This window comes from Sus scrofa, chromosome 9 (assembly GCF_054392235.1).
Source record: "Sus scrofa isolate SSC_HxYL_T2T_F1_AM1 chromosome 9, Sscrofa_HxYL_maternal_Yorkshire_Landrace_v2.0, whole genome shotgun sequence".
In the NCBI taxonomy this organism is placed as follows: Eukaryota; Metazoa; Chordata; class Mammalia; order Artiodactyla; family Suidae; genus Sus; species Sus scrofa.
Genome location: NC_139391.1, coordinates 51376415 through 51399186, shown reverse-complemented (window position 1 = coordinate 51399186; position 22772 = coordinate 51376415). Strand labels below are relative to the sequence as shown.

The following is a 22772-nucleotide window of genomic DNA, read 5'->3' as shown; positions in this document are numbered from 1 at the left end:
TCCCTTATATGAAAGAAAAGAGGGGAGGTGACAGTGATGGGATTAGTTTGTCCTTGTACCCAGGTTATCTATAGTATTCTAACCTGTGTCTCAAAGATCTTATGAGAGAAAAACCCAGAGAAAATAGCATCCAGAGGGATGTGGAGAAAGTAAATGTCAATAGAATACCACCAAATGAAGAAAAATGTTAACAGATGGACTAAAATCAAACATCCATTCAAATAATGTAATATTCAGTGACTTTGACCTAAGAAATCATCCTCATATCATGTCAGATCACAAGAATATTCTTCTTTCTAGCATTTTGTTTAGGGCAATATTGACATCTTTATTCCGTAGGCTGTAGATCAGGGGATTCAGCATGGGCACAACAGTAGTATAAAACACAGAGGACACCTTCCCTTGGTCCATGGAACTGACTGAGGATGGCTGCAGGTACATGAAGGCAGCTGATCCATAAAAGAGCACAACCGCCAACATGTGGGAGCTGCATGTGCTGAAGGCTTTGGACCTGCCCTGGGTGGAGTGCATGCGGAGGATGCTGGCTATGATGAAGGTGTAGGAGCTCAGGATGGACAGGATGGGGGCAAAGATATTAAGGGTACCAAAACATAAAATAAGTAATTTGTTGACATAGGTGCTAGAGCAGGAGAGCTGTAGGAGGGGAAGAAGATCACAGAAATAATGGTTGATCACATCCCATTTGCAGAAATACACCCTGAGCATGCAGCCAGTATGAGAGAAAGCACCCACCAGGCCCAGAGTATACACTCCCACACTCAGGGAGAAACAAGTCTGATGAGACATGATGACATGATAAAGCAGAGGGCTGCAGATGGCAACATAGCGGTCATACGCCATTGCAGCCAACATGTAACACTCTGAGATACCGAAAAGGAGGAAGAAACAGAGCTGAATCATGCATTCAGTGTAGGAGATGATGTTCTTGTCTCTCACGAAGTTCAGCAGCATTTTGGGGGTAATGATGGTGGATTGACAGAAGTCAATGAAGGACAAGCTACTGAGAAAATAGTACATAGGGGTTTGGAGGTGGGAACTGAACCCAATCAGTGTGATCATGCCCAGGTTGCCCACCACTGTGACCACATAGATTCCTAGGAAGAGGAAGAAAAGGGGCAGCTGGAGCTCTGGCTGTTCTGTTAGCCCAGCAAGGATGAACTCAGTCACTGAGGAATGATTTCCTGCTGCCATTTCCTTCCGGGAAGTTCCTGAAGGGGAGAGAGCAAGGCACAGCTTTCAGGGATATGTCCTTGTTATTATACATTAAAAAAGCTACCTCGTGTAGAATATTAACCGTTTTGATATTACTGTGGTTTCTGTGAATAATGGTAACTCTGGATATGTTAACCTAAGTAATACTTATGATGATTAAGTGCTTGTACACCTTAATAAAAATATTGTTAATTTGGTAGAACAGCACAAACAACATTCAGTGTGCAGATGTGGAACCTGAATTGGTCCACTCTTCCTCAGTTTGGGGACCAAATTCCCCTGTCTTTGCTTGAGGAAGAAAATATAAACTTAACTGAGTATGCCTTAGAGTCCAAGTGCCTCTATTCATCTACTGACCCAGCATTTATCAGTTGATAAACTTGGACAAATGAAATAAGCTCACTGTCTAATTAGCATAGGTATAACACTCTGAAAATAGCAGTAATGATAATAATTATTATTGTTATAATGTGCTAGTAATTAGAAATAAGGGGTAATTACACCCTTCAAAATATAGAAACAGCAATTATAATGTTGAAAACATTCATATCTTTTGTCTTTAAATAATTTTAATTAAGAAAATATGAAAAACAGTCATAAAACAAGAGAAAATAGAATTATAAATGCAGTCCCCTATTCTGTTAGGCAGTAAACAGACTATTTTATCATTACATGCATCAAACTAAAATTTAAATGAAGTTCCAATTGATTAAAAGTTAAAAAAAGAAGAAACAGGAAATCTAAAATGTTTACCTAACAGCTAAGGAAAAAATAAATTTGAAATGAATCCTGCATACAAGCATGAAGGCTAAACTATTAAACTTCTGGAAAAAATAATTAAAATAATCTAACATATTGGAGTGATTTGAGAATTCTTGGGAACTTTATTCTTCGAATGAGTGTATATATTCTTAATGTGATCTTGATAAAATTATATCTTGACATAATCTTGATAAAATATTAATATAATAAAATAGAATTTAATTAATAGCATTAATTTTAAAACAGAATCTAATAAAGAATCAGGATAAAGAAGATTTCAACAAGATCATGAATTTTAATGTAGATATAATTTCATAGCATGTAGGAACTAAATGATACATATACTCCTTAAGGGCACATAGATCCTGATGCAGCAGTATCCTGCTGTCTTATTGCTGAGAGGGCAGGCACAGGCCTGGATCTCAGAGCTGCTTTTCAAGCTGGTCTGAATCACAAGTCAGCACCTTTAATTGTAAATTTTCAATTTGTGTTTCTCCAGCTTCAGGCAGCAAACACCCTCCCTTTCACAGTGCTCCCCTGAGCAGTTCTGACTGCTGTTCTATGAAGCTTTGTCCTGGATTCACATATGCTAGTGAGCAAATAAGGTGAAGTCAAATACTCTCCAAGGATTTCCATAGTCTTACCTAGCCCATTTATCTTTGTTATATTGTATTTTTTTTTCCTTTTTTAATATCATTCACAAGTGATATCCTCATGGTACCTGGAATTCCTTGTAATTGATTAGATCTTCTTACAGTATGCTCAGAAAACTGCTTATCTGAAAGGCAATTTTAAGAATTGAGCTACACTATACGTCAGACAATGGACCAAATCAGACTGATTCTCCTCCACAGCAAAGTAAATAGCCCACTTCTGACATATCATAGCAAGTTAAAAAATTTTATGAATAAATGAATCCTTAAATGAGTGAATGAAGGTATTGCAGAATATTTGATCACAAGTGTAAATTCAACATACTTACCTTCCTCCTTCCTGAAAAACTCAATGCCAATTTTTTTCTACAATGTTCACTCAGAGAAAAATAGCCCTAATGTTGGTGTTGGCAGAGACAGGTACCTAGGATTCTGCTCTCTTTAGTGCTAAGCGGGCAGGGACAGCCCTGGGTCTCAGAGCCATTTTTGAAGCTGGACTGTGTTACAGGTCAGCACCTCAAAACGTAAATTTTCGGTTTGTGCTTCTCCAGCTTCAGGATAGCAAATGTCCTTACCTTTCATTGTTCTCACCTGAGCAGCTGTGATTGCTGTGCTGTGAATGTTTGTCCGGGATTTACATATGGCAGGCAACAAATAAAGTGAAGTCAAATACTCTCCAAGGATTTCCATTTCTCAGAGAACAAGCTCTTGAGAAATGATGCAATTGCAGTTAACATTTCCCCAGTTTCCTAACTTTCCTTTCAAGAGGGATTTTTTTGTCAATCCTGAACTTATGAATCAAGGATAAATATTTGTTCACAGGACCTCTCGAGGATATTTTTAAAAAGCAGATCCTGATCCAGCAGCTCGGAGTGAGATTTGAGATTCTGCATTTCTAATACACTCCTAGCCAATGCTATTGGCTCCTAGTCCACACTGTGGATGGCAAGTTTTAGAGGACCAGGACACATCCTGACAAGTTATCTTCCCATGAATAATGCACTTTTAAAAACTGATATAATTATTTTCCCTGTACAAAAATATATTTAGTTTATTTTATGTGCAAATGGGCGATATGAATATTTATCAAAAGTCAGAGATATATGCATTTGGACTCTAGGATTATGGTGTAAGAATATTGATGTAATATTTGCGGTTTTGAGGTCCTCACTAATAATTCTACCAGCTAAAATGTACATCAAAATGTTTATGTTTCATATTCCTTCTCCTTTTGTATGTATACATTTTTTCTTTTTATGGCCACACTTGCAGCACATGGAGGCTTCTGGGCTAGGGATCACATGAGAGCTGCAGCTGCCAGCCTATGCCACAGTCATGGCAGTGTGGGATCCTACCCACATCTGTGACCTATGCCACGGCATGCAGCAACGCAGATGCTTAACCTGCCGTGCAAGACCATAGATCTAACCTGCATCCTCACAAACATCATGTCAAGTTCTTAACCACTGAGCCACAATGACAACTCCCTTATATATTTTTACAACTTTTCCCAATGCTAAATTGGGTTACATTAGTGTTTCTCTAATTTAACACATTAAGGGAACTTTTTTCAAATCTCAATGTCCAGGCTATGCCCTGTATCAATTGTATCAAAGTCATTGGGTCTGAGGTTAGCTATTGGTATATTTTGAAAATCTCTTCAATTTTAATGAGCACAGGAGTAACCTGATGATCTGGTTCAAATTCACATTCTGACATAGTAAGTCTGGTGTATGGCTTAAGCTTATGTGTTTTAAACAAATTCTCACATTTTGCTGATGTGATGGTTTATGGAACACTGAAAAATTAGGTGTTAGTGATCTCTTGTTTTGAATCCCTCCCACTATAATTCTTCTAGATTCAACAGGGACCTCATGTGCCTAGATCAGAGAGATTCTTTTAGCTTTGGAATCACAGTGGCTGCAGGGATCTGGTATGGTTAAAAGAGAACACCAAGTTTCTGGGGGTGGTCCCTTTAGGTGAGGAGTGTATTATTGACAGTTACTCGAGTGCTGAATGAAAGATGTGAGAAAGAAATTGGAGCTTGGTTAAAGACAGAAATGAGAAGAATGTAAACAGGTAATTTAATAAAATGACTCTACAATTATGAAAATGAAAGAAATTCATGCGAGCCATTGTTTCAATTCTGTCATTCTATCAGTGTATCTGTACTGACAGGAGAGAAAAAAATACACACACACACACACACACACACATATATGTGTATATATATATATATATATATATATACACACACACACACACACACACACACCAGAGACGAAACAGATAGACAGAGAGTTTGAATTTTCCACTGACTCATGTGACCCAGTTGCTCTCCTATGACTTATTACCTGGAATTAGTGAGCTTCCTCTTGAGAGTTCCAGTTTCATCCATCCTTTTATTTAGTATTCCTCACTAGAAACTTCATCCTCATGCTTATTTATACCTTCAGCTCACTTTTATTTACCATGTCTGATCAATCTAACTTTTCAAAAATCTCCACTGTCAATGACATGAAATATTTGCTAATTTGGCCTCTGACTGGTCACCTTGATTTCAGTCTTATTCCCTTTCCATCCATTTTATACACAACCTAAATGTGGTATTATTAACATGCAAAACTGTGTACCTTCCCTGCTTATAAAACATTTAGTAGTTAGAATGGTCATCATTAATAAGTCAGCAAATAGCAAATGCTGGAGAGGGTATGGAGAAAAGGAAACCCTCCTACACTGTTGATGGGAATGTAAATTGGTACAACCACTATGGAAAACAGTATGGAGGTACCTCAGAAAACTAAATATTGAACTACCATATGACCCAGAAATCCCACTCTTGGGCATATATCCAGACAAAACTCTTCTTGAAAAAGATACATGCACCTGTATGTTCATTGCAGAACTATTCACAATAGCCAAGACATGGAAACACCCTAAATGTCAATTAACAGATGAATGGATTGAGAAAATGTGATATGTATACACAGCACAGCCATAAAAAAGAACAAAATAATGCCATTTGCAGCAACATGGATGGAACTAGAGACTCTCTTACTAAGGGAAGTCACTCAGAAAGAGAAAGACAAATACCATATGATATCACTTATATCTAGGATCTAATAAGCAGCACAAATGAACCTTTCTACGGAAAAGAAACAAACTCATGGACTTGGAGAACAGACTTGTGGTTGCTGAGGGGGACGGGAGGGAGTGGGATGGGCTGGGAATCTGGGGTTAATAGATGCAAGCTATTGCATTTGGAATGGATAAGCAATGAGATTCTGCTGTATAACATTGGGAACTATATCTAGTCACTTGTGATAGAGCATGATGGAGGATAATATGAGAAAAAGAATGTATATGTATATGTTACTGAGTTACTGTGTTATGCAGTAGAAAATTGACAGAATACTATAAACCAACTATAACAGAAAAAATAAAAATCATTTTAAAAATACATTAAAAATAAAACATTTAGTAGCTAGCTTGTTTCACTAAAATAAGGAGAGACTTACAGTGATCCTCACGTGATTCATAAACTGTCTTCTGTCTGCTTTTCTATCCCTGTAGCTTGATTATATCACCTAATATATGACATGATTTTCTGGGTCTACATAGGCTTTCCTTTCAAATGAGACCAAGACCTTTCACTTTGTCTATATTTTATATAGGAGCTCAAGTCCCAGTAATTCAAGTGTCTACCCACCAGCATTCTTCGTATTTGTATAAGAAATAGTCCAGTTATGTCTGTTGGGCAAAGAACTGGCCTGGAATCATGTCTAAAATGAGAGTTGTCATTGTCACCATTTTCCTTCTCTTAATGAACTGAGGAAAATTTAGTCAAATAGTAAATTTCAGAGCTCTTCAAAAATGAAAGTAAATGAATGGATAATGAAACATAAGGGTGGTAAATTTACCTTATACATTTTTCCCTATTTGGGGATATAACAGGTTAACACTAACTTTTTATATCAGGCGAATAAGACAGCATAGTATGCAAAGAAGATGGAACTGGCAATAATGAGTAAGATAGTTTGAATGGGGAAGAGGCAGAAGATAACTGAATATTTAGAATATCATGTGATTTCCTAATTATAAGATGTTTGGAGTGGTGAAGCAAAAATAATAAAAATACAAGGTGGAGAAGAGATCTGTCAAAGATAAAATTGATATGAAATAACAACTAATTGTAACTAGTAGGCAAAAGGGTGTGACCCACATGACAGTGACACAACTTAGCAGATATATTGGCTTTCATAAGCAGTTGCTTCATAAATCCTACAGAATTACTGGTATAAAGGTAAGACAATATTGTTGAAGCTGCCTTATAAAAACTATTGCTTTAGGAGCTCCCTTGTGGTGCAGAAAGTTAATGATCCAGCGTTGTCAGCACAACATCGCTACCGTGGCATGGGTTCTGTCCCTGGCCTGGGAACTTCCACGTGCCACAAGTGTGTGACCAGAAAATATTATTGGTTTATATTGCTATATAATATCAGTATAATAATTTTTAAGTTTTTGATATGATACTGAAATTAGTCTTTTTTCTTTGCTTTGATTCAACCAGATTTGAAAGTTTTATTATTTTCATGATATCAAAAGTAATAAAAAGAAAAGCAGTGTTGAAGAAATCTGGAGGAAAGCAACACAGTCTCATAGGGAACTGAGGTTACTTGATGTGCAGAGGAAAATTCCTAGGCAAAACTCAGACCCACCCACAATTACCTGGGGCCAAAAAATCACCTTGAGTAAAATCATGGATGCTGTAATTAAACCCTCCAGGCTCTACTATCTGTTATATTTGAGATTGTGGGCATTTTTTCAAACTAAATAAGCTTAGATTCCTTTCTCTTTCAAAGGAAAATAATAGTAGGACTTATTTATATAACACTGTAAATATTGAATACAGTTATCCATTTAAATACTGGACAGTGATGTATATTTAACACAATTTTAATGACATAGGTTACTCTGATTAACTTCAAAATCTCCATCTCTTCCTTAATGTTCTTCTTCCTGTTTGGATTCTTATTAAAAGTAAAACTAAGACTCTTCCTATCTGCAGGATATTTTTATTTTATTCATCATCACAGCCTATAATTTTATACATGATTTTTGTACTATAGGTTCATAAGTAGCCTGAAAAAGAATTTTGGAGATGTGTTATATGGACAAAAATAATAAACCTAATACTAATATATCTCAGGTAACCAAATAACTGATATACCATCATATATTGATTCTGTTCCTATGTATTTTGCACAGTCCAGAATTTTTTCAGGGCAAATTTGACATCTTTATTCCGTAGACTATAGATCACAGGATTTAGCATAGGCACAATGCAGGTATAAAACACAGAGGACACTTTCCCTTGGTCCATGGAGCTCACAGATGATGGCTGCAGGTACATGAATGCAGCAGATCCAAAGAAAACCGCAACAGCTGAGATGTGGGAACTGCAGGTGCTGAAGGCTTTGGACCTGCCCTCAGTAGAGTGGATTTGGAGGATGCTGGAGAGGATGAAGATGTAGGAAACAAGAATAGCTAAGGCAGGAGACAGGATGTTAAATGCACTCAAGACTAGGATAAATAATTCGTTGATGTAGATGCTGGAACAGGATAGCTTCAAAAGTGGAAAAAGATCACAGAAATAATGGTTAACCACGTTGGCCTTGCAGAAAAGGAGTCTCAGCATAAAGCCTGTGTGGACTGTAGATCCAGTGATGGCCAAAATATAAACTCCCACTGTGAGCTGGAAGCACCTGTGATAAGACATAGTGATATTGTAAAGCAAGGGGTTACAGATGGCAACATAGCGGTCATATGCCATTGCAGCCAACATGTGACACTCTGCAATAGCAAAAATGCTAAAGAAATAGAGCTGAGTCATGCATTCAGTGTAGGAGATGATGTTCTTCTCTGTTACAAAGTTCACAAGCATTTTGGGGGTAATGACAGTGGAATGACAGAGGTCAATGAAGGACAAATTGCTGAGGAAATAGTACATGGGGGTGTGCAGGTGGGAGCTGAGCCCAATCAGTGTGATCATGCCCAGGTTGCCCACCACCGTGACCACATAGATTCCTAGGAAGAAGAAGAGAAGAGGCAGCTGGAGCTCTGGCTGTTCTGTTAGTCCAGCGAGGATGAACTCATTCACCAAGGAATGATTTCCAGTGTCCATTATTCTCCCAGTCAGTTCTGTGTTGAAAAAAGAGAAAATAGCAGTTCCTTCATGGCTCAGCGGAAATGAATCTGAATAGCATCCATGAGGATGTGGGTTAGTTCCCTGGCTTCATGCAGGCAGTTAAGGATCTGGCATTGCCATGGGTAATGTAGGTCACAGATGCAGCTTGGATCCTGGGTTGCTGTGGCTGTGGTGTAGGCCAGCAGCTGCAGCTCTGATCCGACCCCTAGCCTGGGAGACTCCATGTGCCACAGGTGTGGCCCTAAAACGACAAAAATGTTTTTAAAATAAGAGTAAAAAAAAGCTAAAATGAGTGTTCTTTTGTGTGTGCGTGTGTGTGTGTGTGTGAATGTTTATGTGCAATTGTTTGCTAAGAGGAGAGTGGTTATGTGAAGGCCAGTATTTTATCCTTCTTCAGAGAAGATTCACAATGCAGGGATAGCTTGAGTCTCTCCTGCTGCTCTGGGACAAACAATGGTTGTGATTGAACAAGAGAATATATAATCTTCACAAAGTTTTTTTTTTGTTGTTTGTTTGTTTGTTTGTTTTGTTTTGTTTTTGCTGCACCCATGGCATATTTAAGTTACTGGGCCAGGAATTGAATCCAAGTTGCAGCTGCAATCTATGCCACAGCTGCAGCAATGCCAGATCCTTTAGCCACTATGCCATAGCAGAAACTCCCATAAAATTCACAAACCTTATAGTTGAGATACTTCATCACTTTGTAAGAGATAATATCAATTTCTGGATTTTTAAAATCAGTCAGAACGGACATTACAATTCTTATTTCTGAGGAATTTTTTGTTTCATCCCATATTCTAAGTGTATATATTAAAAATATTCATGTCAAATGGCTAATATTTTTATTTCATTCAGAAAGTAATAGTAGTGTTATGCTGTCTATAATCAATTAACAGAAGATTCATAAACCCATGAAAGGTAATTGTATTACTCTCAACTATTTTTCTTACTAGAATCATAACTCCAAATATATGAAGGATTGGGCAGCTACCAGTATCTTTTCACCTGAAATTTACTGCTTTAATGTCCCAGCTTCCTTCACCCAGGACTATTACTCCAGAGGGCAGAAACATAACTGCTTGGAAAACATCGTGCTTATATCTCAATAGCTTTTCCAACCCTGAGAAACCCTCTCATCTTGTGCTAATTTGGATAACCTCATAGGACAGAATATAATGACCTAAATTCAAGTCCTGTACTTCATCAGTGTGATCAGAGGAGTGGTGTACTATGACTGGTCTGTGCAATTTGGACTTCATGTTTGAACTGGTGGAGGTGAGAAAACTATTTATATTCCCCAAAGAGAGGAGTTTTAGAGGACATATACTAGGTGTCATTTATTTTTTATAATTATGTATTTTACAAGTTCTTACTATAGAATTCAAAGATGGCAGATATGTAGGTTATCAGAACATGTACCAACACAGAAATTTTGTTTAAATCCAATACTTGTCAACTCTGTGATGTGTCTTTTTAAAGGCTAAGGTATGTTTAACTTACACTAGCAGAGAATATGAATAGATTCTAGAAAATGGAAATTCATATTCCTACTTAAAACTCAAGAAACAGTTGGGTTAATGTGTTCAGTTCGAGGTACAACACTTTATGTGACAAAGACAAAGATAATTTCAGAAAAATGATCTAGTAATCTGTCGTTTTAGAATGGCTGAAATAACTGAGAACATTTTTCTAGCAAAGCAAAAATTCATGTGGCATAGGACAGTTATCTCTTTTTCAGTATATTGCCTTGTTTAAGAGTTATTGGGCTCATTTTACATGTCAAAGGAACTAAAGTAAATTTAATTGAAATTGTAGGCAATACATTTGATCTCACAACAAAAAATGATTTCAATCATCAGGATACCCAATCCTACAATCAAAAGTTGATTTCAGGCTAAATCACTCATTACTTACAGACATTTTTAATGACGTAAGCACCTGATAGTTGGTTGGATTAAATTATCACTTATTTCTATTCTGATGTTTCATGATTTTCTAATTCTTATAAGTCCTGATTTTAAGTTGGATTCAACCCTATACTTGCTATGTGACCCTGAGTAATTAATCTACTCTTCAACACGCTGACAAAATAAAAACACTAATGTATGTTTCATGTGAAATTAAGTTAAATGATTCCCACGAGGAGGTTAGCAGGGTCACTGTCTCCTGGTTAGAAAATGTCATTGTTGGAATTCCTTTCTTGGCTCTGCAGAAATGAATCTGACCAGTATCCATGGTTTGATCCCTGGCCTTGCTCAGTGGGTTAAGGATCTGGTGTTGTCTTGAGCTGTGCTGTAGGTTGCAGATATGGCTCAGGTCTGGCATTGCTGTAGTTGTGGTGTAGGCCAGCTGCTGTAGCTCCGATTTGACCCCTGACCTGGGAATTTCCATATGCCGCAGGTGTGGCCCTAAAAAGCAAAAAAGAAAGAAAAAAAGGAGGGAGGGAGGGAAGGAAGGAAGAAAGCAAGCAAGTAAAAAAAGAAAGAAAAAAAAAAGAAAGGAAGAAAGAAAATGTCAATGTTATTTTAATTTTAATCTATTGAATTTCTGTTACATGTTTTATTTAATCAACATTTTCATTCCTTAGTGATGGTGAGAGTTTAAAATTTTCTTTTCCTTAGCACATCTTCTAATTGCTCCTTTCTACATTAACACAAATGGTAATATAGAGATTTAAATTTTTTTACTGAGTATTGCCTTCCTAAATTATCAATATTATTTATCAATGATCAGTGTCAATTTACAATATTTTCCATTGTCTCCAAATTAAGTTCATAGTAATTTTTTCTCACTTAAAGTAATCTAACAAAATAAAAGTTTTATTTTTAATGTCTCAACAGCTATCACATGATTTAAATATTTCACATAAAAAAAGTATTATAGACTGTCTTTTTTGGCTCATCAGATTCCTTTCTTTTTTTTTTTTTTTTTTTTTTTCCTTTTTGTCCTTTAGGGCCGCACCAGCGGCATATGGAGGTTTCCAGACTGGGGGTCGAATTGGAGCTGTAGCCGCCAGCCTACACCACAGCCACAGCAACGCGGGATCTGAGCTGCATCTGCAATCCACACCACAGCTCAGGGCAATGCCGGATCCTTAACCCACTGAGTAAGGCCAGGGATCAAACCTGTGTCCTCATGGATGCTAGTTGGGTTTGCCGACCACTGAGCCACGATGGGAACTCCTGACTCATCAGATTCCTTTAGCTTTTCTCTTACATTTTCCCCTTGATCCTATGAAATCTGTTCAATAGTCAGGACCCTTTAATTAAGAGAAGCCTCAGTTAATAAGACCGTTTTCTATGTGCCTATGGATACATTTCTTATGTTTACATTAAGCATATACTTAAAATTTTAAACTATTATTAGTTATTTAATGGTTTTTCTTCTGTGCTAGACTGTTAACTAAATACATTGTTTGGCACAATGCCTTATGTATAGAAAGTATTGGTAAATACGATATTCTAATAAAATTGTTGAAAGAAGTTTAGTGTGGAGTTGACATAGCTCAGCATAAGTGTGTGAAGCTCTGAAGATACCCAAGTTGAAGTTAGGAAGCAACAAAGTGCTTGCCATAAATTTATTTATTGGGGACAGGTAGATGATAAGGAAATCTTTGCTCATCAGGGAGTGTGAATATTAGAGTGAGAACAGGGAGAGATAGAAAACTAACTATCTGCATCTCTAAGTGCACTGGGAGGGAGCTAAAGAAGACAGTTTTATTACATTTGGAATCAAAAAGCAATGAGGTCCTGCCATGTAGCAATGGGAACTCTGTGTAGTCACTTGTGATAGAGCATGATGGAATATAATGTGAGAAGAAGTATATCTGTGTGTGTGAGACTGGGTCACTTTGCTGTATAGTAAAAAATTGACAGAACACTGTAAACAAATTACGATAGAAAAAATAAAAATCATTAAAAAAATAAAATTTTTAAAGTCAAAAAAAATTTTAAGTCAGGGATTTAAACACGCTCTCTTCCTCCCCAAAACTTCAGAGCTAAGTTTTTTCTCCTCCATTTCTCTGAAGGGAAAAGTGATTCTAATGATGCCGGTAGATAGTTCCCCTGCACTGACCTTGCAGGACTCCTTGGTGTTGAGGGTCATAGCCTCACAGTCTCTGTTGTAATGATTTTGAGTCACTGGTCCTGACCTTTGTTAATGCCAGCAGTCCTCTGTAAAGGATGGCTGATATGAATAATGATTTTATAATCTGGGTATTGTTGTTAAGAGACTTATTAGGAACAAATAGTGATTATTACTTCCCTCTAGAATCTTATCCCACAAGTATCAACTCTTGGGAAAAGAAACAATTACAATTGCCCTTTTCCCTCATTGGCTCCCAAGTGTTTAATAGTGTCACAGAGGTGTGGTTTATTGCTTTTGTTAGATTATGTGTTGTAAACAAGATTTTGTTAATGGTCCAGTGAATTTAATGTCAAGCTAATTAAAAGTTCAACATTTCAAGAAATTTTATTTTATTTTATTTTATTTTATGCCTTTTTCTAGAGCCTCTCCTGCGGCATATGGAAGTTCCCAATCTAGGGGTCTAATAAAAGCTGTAGCCGCCAGCCTACGCCATAGCCACAGCAATGCCAGATCCAAGCCGCTTCTGCAACCTACACCACAGCTCACAGCAACGCCGGATCCTTCACCCACTGATCAAGGCCAGGGATCAAACCCGCAACCTCATGGTTCCAGCTCACAGCAACGGCGGATCCTTAACAAACTGAGCAAGGCCAGGGATCGAACCTGCAACCTCATTGTTCCTAGTCGGAATCGTTAACCACTGAGCCATGATGGGAACTCCAAAAAATTTTACTTTATTATTATTATTATTATTATTATTTTTGTCTTTTTGCCTTTTCTAGGGCCACTCTCGCGGCATATGGAGGTTCCCAGGCTAGGGGTCTAATCAGAGCTGTAGCCACCGGCCGCGTCTGCAACCTACACCACAGCCCACGGCAAACGCCAGATACTTAACCCACTGAGCAAGGGCAGGGATCGAACCTGCAACCTCATGGTTCCTAGTTGGATTCGTTAACCACTGAGCCACGATGGGAACTCCTACTTTATTTTTTTAATGAGTCCTTCTAGTTTTATTTTTCAATGAAAACTATACTTAATTTTAAAGCATTTTTTTTTCTTTTCTTTCTTTTTTTTCCCCCCAGAGGCTGTACTTTTATTTATTTTTTATTTTATAATGATTTTTATTTTTTCCATTATGGCTATTTTACAGTATTATGTCAATTTTCTACTGTACAGCAAGGTGACCCAGTCACACATACAAGTATACATTCTTTTTTCTCACATTATCATGCTCCATCATAAGTGACTAGACATAGTTCCCAGTGCTATACAGCATGATCTCATTGCTTATCCATTCCAAAGGCAATAGTTTGCGTCTCTTAACCCCAAATTCCCAATCCATCCCATTCCATCCTCCCTGGCAACCACAAGTCTATTCTCCATGTCCATGATTTCTTTTCTGTGGAAAAGTTCATTTGTGCCATATATTAGGTTCCAGATATAAGTGATATCATATGGTATTTGTCTTTCTCTTTCTGACTTACTTCACTCAGTATGAGAGTCTCTAGTTCCATCCATGTTGCTGTAAATGGCATTATTTTGTTCTTTTTTATGGCTGAGTAGTATTCCATTGTGTATGTATACCACATCTTCTTAATCCAATCATCTGTCCACGGACATTTAGGGTGCTTCCATGTCTTGGCCATTGTGAATAGAGCCACAATGAACATGTGGGTACATATGTCTTTTTTTAAGGAAAGTTTTGTCTGGATATATGTGCAAGAGTGGGATTGCTGGGTCATATGATAGTTCCATGTATAGTTTTCTAAGCTACCTCCATGCTGTTTTCCATAGTGGTTGTACCAACTTACATTTCTACCAACATTACAGGAGGGGTCCCTTTTCTCCACACCCTCTCCAGCATTTGTTATTTGTGGACTTATTAAGGATGGCCATTCTGACTGGTGTAAGGTGGTATCTCATGGTAGTTTTGATTCGCATTTCTCTAATAATCAGGGATGTTGAGCATTTTTTCATGTGCTTGCTGGCCATCTGTATATCTTCCTTGGAAAAATGTCTATTCAGGTCTTTTGCCCATTTTTCCATTGGGTTGTTGGCATTTTTGCTGTTGTATAAGTTGCTTGTATATTCTAGAGATTAAGCCCTTGTCAGTTGCATCAGTTGAAACTATTCTCTCCCATTCTGCAAGTGTCTTTTTGGTTTCCTTTGCTGTGTAAAAGCTTGTCAGTTTGATTAGTTCCCATGGCTTATTTTTGCTTTGATTTCTGTTGCTTTGGGAGACTGACCTGAGAAAACATTTGTAAGGTTGATGTCAGGGAATGTTTTGCCTATGTTCTCTTCCAGAAGTTTGATGATGTCTGGTATTATATTTAAGTCTATAAGCCATTTCGCATTTATTTTTGTGCATTGTTTGAGGGTGTGTTCCAGGTTCATTGATTTACATGCAGCTGTCCAGGTTTCCCAGCAATACTTGCTGAAAAGATTGTCTTTTTCCCATTTATGTTCTTGCTTCCTTTGTTGAAGATTAATTGATCATAGGTGTCTGGGTTTATTTCTGGGTTCTCTCTTCTGTTCTATTGGTCTGTCTGTCTGTTTTGGTACCAGTACCACAGTGTCTTGATGACTGTGGCTTTGTAATACTGCCTGAAGTCTGGGAGAATTATACCTCCTGCTTGGTTTTTGTTCCTCGGGATTGCTTTGGCAATTCTGGGTCTATTTGTGGTTCCATATAAATTTTTGGATTGTTTGTTCTAGTTCTGTGAAAAATGTCATGGGTCATGGGATTGCATTGAATCTGTAGATTGCTTTGGGTAGTATATCCATTTTTGCAATATTAATTTTTCCAACCCAGGAACATGGAATATCTTTCCATTTCTTTGCATCCTCTTTAATTTCCTTGATTAATGTTTTATAGTTCTCAGCATATAAGTCCTTTACCTCCTTGGTCAGGTTTATTCCCAGGTATTTGATTTTTGGGGGTGCAATTTTAAAAGGTATTGTATTGTATTTTTGTATTCCTTTTCTAATATTTCATTGTTAATATACAGAAATGTGACTGATTTCTGAATGTTAATCTTATATCTTGCTGCTTTGCTGAATTTGTCGATCAGTTCAAGTAGTTTTTGAGTTGAGTCCTTAGGGTTTTCTATTCACAAAATTTTAAAGACGAACACTAAAGGAAATTTTCTAAAGTGATTGCCCTCAAGGGGAATAATAGAAAAATCAGAGAAACAACCTATACATGTGAGATTTTAAAGTTTCTGTTTTCATTTCGTTTACTAACTGTATTTAGCTATCATGATACACACATAAAACAAAAATACTTGGGGTATTTTAACTTAGGGGCTGAATGAAAGATTCTGCTAGATATTGCCATAACCCCATGAGGAATTCCTAACAAGTCTAACAAGGAATGATAATGACTTATTTTCCTTTAATATTATAAGAAGTATGTTGAGGAACAATATAGATATATATAAGGTATAGGGATTATTTTTGTCCTATATAAATTCTGAATCATTATATTTATTAAAAAATAAAAATTCTATTTAATGTTTTTATTCAAAATACTTTTAAATGTTATACCATTTTGAGGAGAAATTACAATAAAATTTGATGGTAAAGTTTACTTTTTCCAAAAAATAAAGTTTACTTTTTTTCCAGATTTGAGATATAATTGGCATACAACATTGTGTAAGCTTAAGGCATACAAGATGTGGATTTGATATCATTTATTATTGGAAATTGATTACCACCATGGCTTTAACTAACACCTCCATCATGTCACATAATTACCATTTCCTTTTTCTGGTGAGAACTTTTAAGATTTACTCTCTTAGAAACATATAATGCAATATTATTAATCCCAGTCACCATGCTCTATATTAGCTCCCCAGAGCTCATTTTTCTTATAACTAAAAGTTTGTTCTCTTTGACCTGCATCTCCCCATTTCCTACCTGACTGTCATGTAAAAACCATTCTACTCTCAGTTTATATGAGTTAAGATTTGTTAGATTGCACATATAAGTGCTGTTATACAGTATTTGACGTTCTTTGTCTGACCTATTTCACTTATCCTAGTGTCTCCAGGTCATTGCATGTTGTCCCAAATGGCAGGACTTCCTTCTCATGGCTGAATACTATTCCTTTGTGTATATATCCCACATGCCTTAGGCTGTTTCCTTATCTTGGCTAATGAAATTTATCTTGAAATGCTTTATACTACTGTGGAGTGTGAGATTTTAATTTTCTTTTCTTTTTAAAAAGCCCGTGTCCTCATGGATATTAGATATTTTTGAGGTATTTTTGCAAATTTCTATGAAAAGGGTAAAAACCTAGAACAGAATAATCCAAAAACCAATAGGAAAATATTCATTAATAATTATCAAATCTTAGAACAAGAAATATGGCACAATGTAAGGCAAAATAGCTGTTCTAAACATTCTGACAGTTTTGAAAGAATATCCACAGGCATATATTAACAATAAACAATGTCATAAATGGAATTCCCATTGTGGCTCAACAGGTTTCTAACCCAGCTAGTATCCATGAGGATGCAGGTTCAATCCCTGGCCTTGATCAGTGGGATAAGGATCTGGCTTTGCAGTGAGCTCTGGTGTAGGTCATAGATGTAAGTAACTTGGATCTTACGTTGCTGTGGCATAGGCTGGTAGCTGCAGCTCTGATTTGATCCGTAGCCTGAAAACTTCCATATGCTGCAGGTGCAGCCCTAAAATGCAAAAAAAAAAAAAAAAAAAAAAAAAAATCAGAACCACAACAACAACAAAAATGCTATGAAAACATCGTTATTACAGCATGTGTGAGGAATCAGAGGTGTGCCTGTTAATAATTTGGAATGGTCAGAAATGCATGGAGAATTAAACATGTATTTGCCATTGAAAAGTGTGTAAAATTTGGAAAAGGAGAATGGAGTCAGGAAGCCATTTCAGGATGAGAAAACAGAAAGAATGAAGGCAAGGCCATTGAATAAACGAGTATTGTTGAGATATTGCAGAAACTACTCTACCCAACAGGACATACAACGTTCTATTAGATCCTAATAGTTAATAAAGTATTGGTTTATTTTATATTCATTATACATTTATTTTAATCACATTTCACATTCTTCTCTTAGATACAATTCTAAATTCAAATGTTAACTGTAGAGAAAACCACATAGAATTGTCTAAACTAAATACAAATACATGAAAGAATGGGAGAATCTGCTAGTTATTCTTAGTTTCCATTCTCTCTTTCTTCCTCAATAACAAATGCCCTGAATCTTAGTTGGGCACGTGGCTATGTAGATACAATGGTATTTCTTAGAGCCTCTTCTTGACCATATGACTATGTTGCGTCAAAGGGAAATAGGAGGAGTTGTGGTCTATCACTTCCAGGTAACATTCTTCAAGTCAGGGAACATTGCCTTCTCCTTCCATATCTTATGTTCTGACAGCTGAGGGGTGGAGATGAAGGATGGATCTGGAGCTATTACCTGAGACTAAAACATCAAAGCTAGATGTTGTAGCAGAGCAACAAGTTAAAAGGACTTATGTTCCCCATAAGATACTAAACTAGCCTTGAATTACCTTCAGGTTTAGGCATCATAGTGCATGTGTATGTGTGTGTGTGTGTGTGTGTGAGAGAGAGAGAGAGAGAGAGAGAGAGAGAGAGAGAGAGAGAGAGAGAAAGAAATACAGTCAATCCTAACTGTGATGAAAACTGAAGATATAAAGTGTTTTCTGAAGTCTACTCCTGTGACATACAGATGATCCTTGAAAATAATAATTGTACTTGAAGATCTGGGTTTTTTTTTTTTAAAGAAACTAATATGTGCTTGTATCAGAAGTGAGGAAAGACAAACTCTGCATGAGAACATTATCCAAGTTTATGACAGTATTTGCTGTTAGAATGCATTTACTCTGTCAGGCTTTTTTCAGTTTTTAAAACATTGAGGGGTTCCCGTCGTGGCTCAGCAGAAACGAATCCCACTAGGAACCATGAGGTTGCGGGTTCGATCCCTGGCCTCACTCAGTAGGTTAAGGATCCGGCGTTGCCATGAGCTGTGGTGTAGGTTGCAGACGCCGCTCGGAGCTGGCATTGCTGTGGCTCTGGCATAGGCCAGTGGCTACAGCTCTGATTGGACCCCTAGCCTGGGAACCTCCATATGCCATGAGTGCGGCCCTCAAAAGACAAAAAGAAAAAGAAAAAAAAATAATAATGTGTATCCTTCTGTAGTGGTATGTAAATTCTATGTTTTTGTTAATTTTTTTTTCTCATTTGTAGTGGTTCTCTCTCTCGAGGTCCTTACCTCTTTTTTTTTTTTTTTTTTTTGTGGTGGTGTTCTGTCTCCACTTTGGAATCAATCTAATCTCTACTCCAGTATTTTAATAGCATCCATTCTACCAGTTCTCAGATCACTAGAAACAGTAGACATTTATTATCCTTCTTTTTAACTAACAGTTTTAATATACAAACAAATGCGTGGAAGCACAAAAAATTCTCATAAATATTCATTCTTGTCTATCAGCCAACAATGTGAAAAATTTACTCAATGTTGTTTGTTTAACACAGAGTAATAAAATGATTATTACACACATATAAGCCTTCTAAAACATATCCTATCAATAAGAAGTCCTCTTGGTTTATAATACATAATATTCATATCAGTTACACATAAATATATACATACACATATGCACACATATGGATACACATGTATACAGATAATTTTATAGGATTAAAAATGGGGTATGAAGGTTAGGACTGATTAGGACATAGAAAAGCAAGAGGGAAGTTTCCTCTAATTCTCATAGAAGCATAACCTTGCCTCACTCATTACAAGTTTAGTTTTCATGAGATATGATAAAGGGTGACATCTCACCAAAGTGTTTTTTAATCTTCTTTTTATTAAGGTATATTTGATTTACAGTGTTGTGCCAATTTCTGCTATACAGCATAGTGACCCAGTCATAAATATTATATTTTTTCTCATACTATCTTTTATCATCTTCTATTCCACGAGATTGGATAGAGTTCCCTACACCACAGACTTGTGCAGAGCTGCCATGAGACAGTCTTTCAGTGCTGATAATTTCATTGGTATTCAGCGCTCCAACGCCATCCTCTCTTAAGGGAGAAGTGAGGGGTCGTAACATCATCAGCCCCTCATAACAAGGACTGGAGAAATATCACCTCTCCTGCTCAGAAACCAGCAAAGTTAGTATTTTCACCTGAAAGAAAAATGTTGAATTCAAAAGACACAAGGACAGCGAGGATTGTGCTATACAATAGGACCTCATTGTTTATCTGTTCTAAATGCAATAGTTTGCATATACCATCCCCAAACTCCCCGTCCATCAAACTCCCTTCCCCTCCTCTTTGGCAACCACAAGTCTGTTCTCTGCATCTGTGAGTCTCTTTCATTTGTGCCATATTTTAGATTCCACATACAAGTGGTATCATGTGGTATTTGTCTTTCTCTTTCTGACTTATTTCACTTAGTATGAAAATTCCTAGTTACATCCATGTTGCTGCAAATGTGGTTACTTCATTCATTTTTATGGCTGAGTAGTATTCTATCATATATGTACCACATCTTCTTAATCCATTCATCTGTTGATGGACATCTGGGTTGTTTCCATGTCTTGGTTATTGTGAATAGTGCTGCAATGAACATAGGGGTGCATGCATCTTTTTGAATTATGGTTTTCTCCAGATATATGCTCAGGAATGGGATTGCTGGATCATAATTCTACATGTTTGAAGGCAAGCTGACTTCAAAGCAAGCACTACCTTCAAGATGAAATAGATGATGCTTAAGATACACTTTAATCAGGCGTAAATGTTCATGCTGAGTCAAAAGGCAGAGGGAATTTATTGCTTAGACATGTCCTTTCCCTCCTCAAAATAAATTATTTCCCAGAATAGATAGAGTTTAGGGATAAGATGGGTACATAACCATTAATCAGAAAACAATTTTGCAACGTTAACCTTCTTTGTGAATGAATGGTTCATATGGTTGTAATAGTAAAAAAAAAAAAAAAAAAAAAAAAAAGTCACTTTTAAATCTGAGATTCCATAATGTAGATGCCAAAAAAAAATGTTTTTAGAGATAAGAGAAAATGAGTATAGGACTGTCAGGAAAGTAGAGCTAGTAGCCTTATCTCAAAACTGTGGAGTAAGGAATTTTGTGTAAAGATAAATACATCAGTTGTATAAGTCAAAATATATATAATGTATTCAGTGCTGTTTATTGTTGTCAATCTCTTCCACTATAGTGCAGATGATATGTGTGTCCTATGATATAGAAATTATGTCATTACCAACCATATGCCCCCATCATCACTAGTACAATTCTGTATACTTTTTAGAAATTAAATATTGATTTTAGAATAAAAATGGTTAAAAATGTTTATTTTAGAGATCACACTTTTAGAGACGTTTATACACTTATTACTAAACAATTCCAGAGACACAACATATTGAAACTATCAAAGGATATTGATCAGATGGATTTATTCTTTGAATTAAGATAAATAAGTCTTTCCTTAAAAGGAAAGGTTCCATATTCCATGCATATAAAGTGTAATCACCCATATGAAGACTTGTGAAAATTTTTTAATGTTTAGAGGTAACACAGATTTTTATGGGTAGATGGATTTTGTGGCATCCCCAAAATAGTGCTGCTCTCCACATGGCTGACATTATGAATACAGTCCTCTTCCTGTTACTTTTATCCCAAATAATCAAGTACTAACAGTAATCTCATTATTTGTGGACATATATTACTGTGTCTGGGCTGTTTTCCTTACAAAAACTTCTCAAATAATTATAAATTTTTGCTAAGGCAAAATGCTCTTTTTCATGGGAATCTTCTTTTCTGACGGATCTTATTTAGGGCGACTTTGACATCCTTATTCCTCAGGCTATAGATAGAAGGATTCAGCATGGGCACAATAATGGTGTAAAAAACAGAAGACACTTTCCCATGGTCCTATGGAACTGACTGATGATGGCCTTAGGTACATGAATGCTATAGAGCCAAAGAAGATAGTGACAGCTGAGATGTGGGAGCTGCATGTGCTAAAAGCTTTGGACCTGCCCTTGGTGGATCGGATGTGGAGGATGCTGACGATGATGAAGACATAGGAGCCAAGGATGGCCAGTGTTGGCATAAAGATATTAAATGCACTGAAACACAAAACTACTACCTCATTGATGTAAGTACTGGAGCAGGAGAGCTGCAGTAGTGGAAAAAGATCACAGAAGTACTGGTTGATTGTATCAGCCTTGCAGAAAAGCACTCTTAGCATGCAGCCAGTGTGAGCTGTGGCACCAGCCACGCCCATGATATATACCCCAAATACCATGCACGAACAGACCCGATAAGACATGGTGACATTGTAAAGCAAGGGGTTGCAGATGGCAACATAGCGATCATATGCCATTACAGCCAACATGTGACATTCTGATATAATAAAAACAAGGAAAAAGTAGAGTTGAGTCATGCATGCTGGATAGGAGATAATATTCTTCTCTGTCACAAAGTTCACCAGCATTTTCGGGGTAATGACAGTGGAATGGCAGAGGTCAATGAAGGACAGGCTACTGAGGAAAAAGTACATGGGGGTGTGCAGGTGGGAGCTGAGCCCAATCAGTGTGATCATGCCCAGGTTGCCCACCACCGTGACCACATAGATTGCTAGGAAGAGGAGGAAAAGAGGCAGCTGGAGCTCTGGTTTTTCTGTCAGCCCAGTGAGGATAAACTCTGTCACTATGGAATGATTTCCTTCTGTCATTTTCCTCTGGAATTTTACGGAAGAAAACAAGAATATTTGAAGTAAGTATTTATTGTCCTGCCACACAA

The 22772-nt window shown here is 36.9% G+C and overlaps 4 protein-coding genes across 4 annotated transcripts in view; 1 reads left to right on the top strand and 3 right to left on the bottom strand.

The window, feature by feature from the left end:
• The window catches only part of LOC100513942 (olfactory receptor 10N1-like), a 222905-nt gene that overhangs the window by 88941 nt on the left and 111192 nt on the right, over positions 1–22772 (top strand). The window lies entirely within an intron of this gene.
• LOC100625852 (olfactory receptor 8G1-like) lies at positions 277–1236 on the bottom strand. Its single transcript, XM_021102685.1, has one exon. It carries the CDS (start codon positions 1210–1212, stop codon positions 277–279), a length of 936 nt encoding a protein of 311 aa, XP_020958344.1. The 5' UTR covers positions 1213–1236.
• On the bottom strand, positions 7900–8832 carry LOC100625762 (olfactory receptor 8G3-like). Its single transcript, XM_003357347.1, has one exon. The coding sequence runs from the start codon at positions 8830–8832 to the stop codon at positions 7900–7902; it is 933 nt and encodes a 310-aa protein (XP_003357395.1).
• Positions 21768–22704, bottom strand: LOC100737292 (olfactory receptor 8G50-like). The gene is given in 2 exon segments (XM_021102684.2): positions 21768–21896; positions 21898–22704. Coding segments are annotated over 2 exon segments (936 nt in total).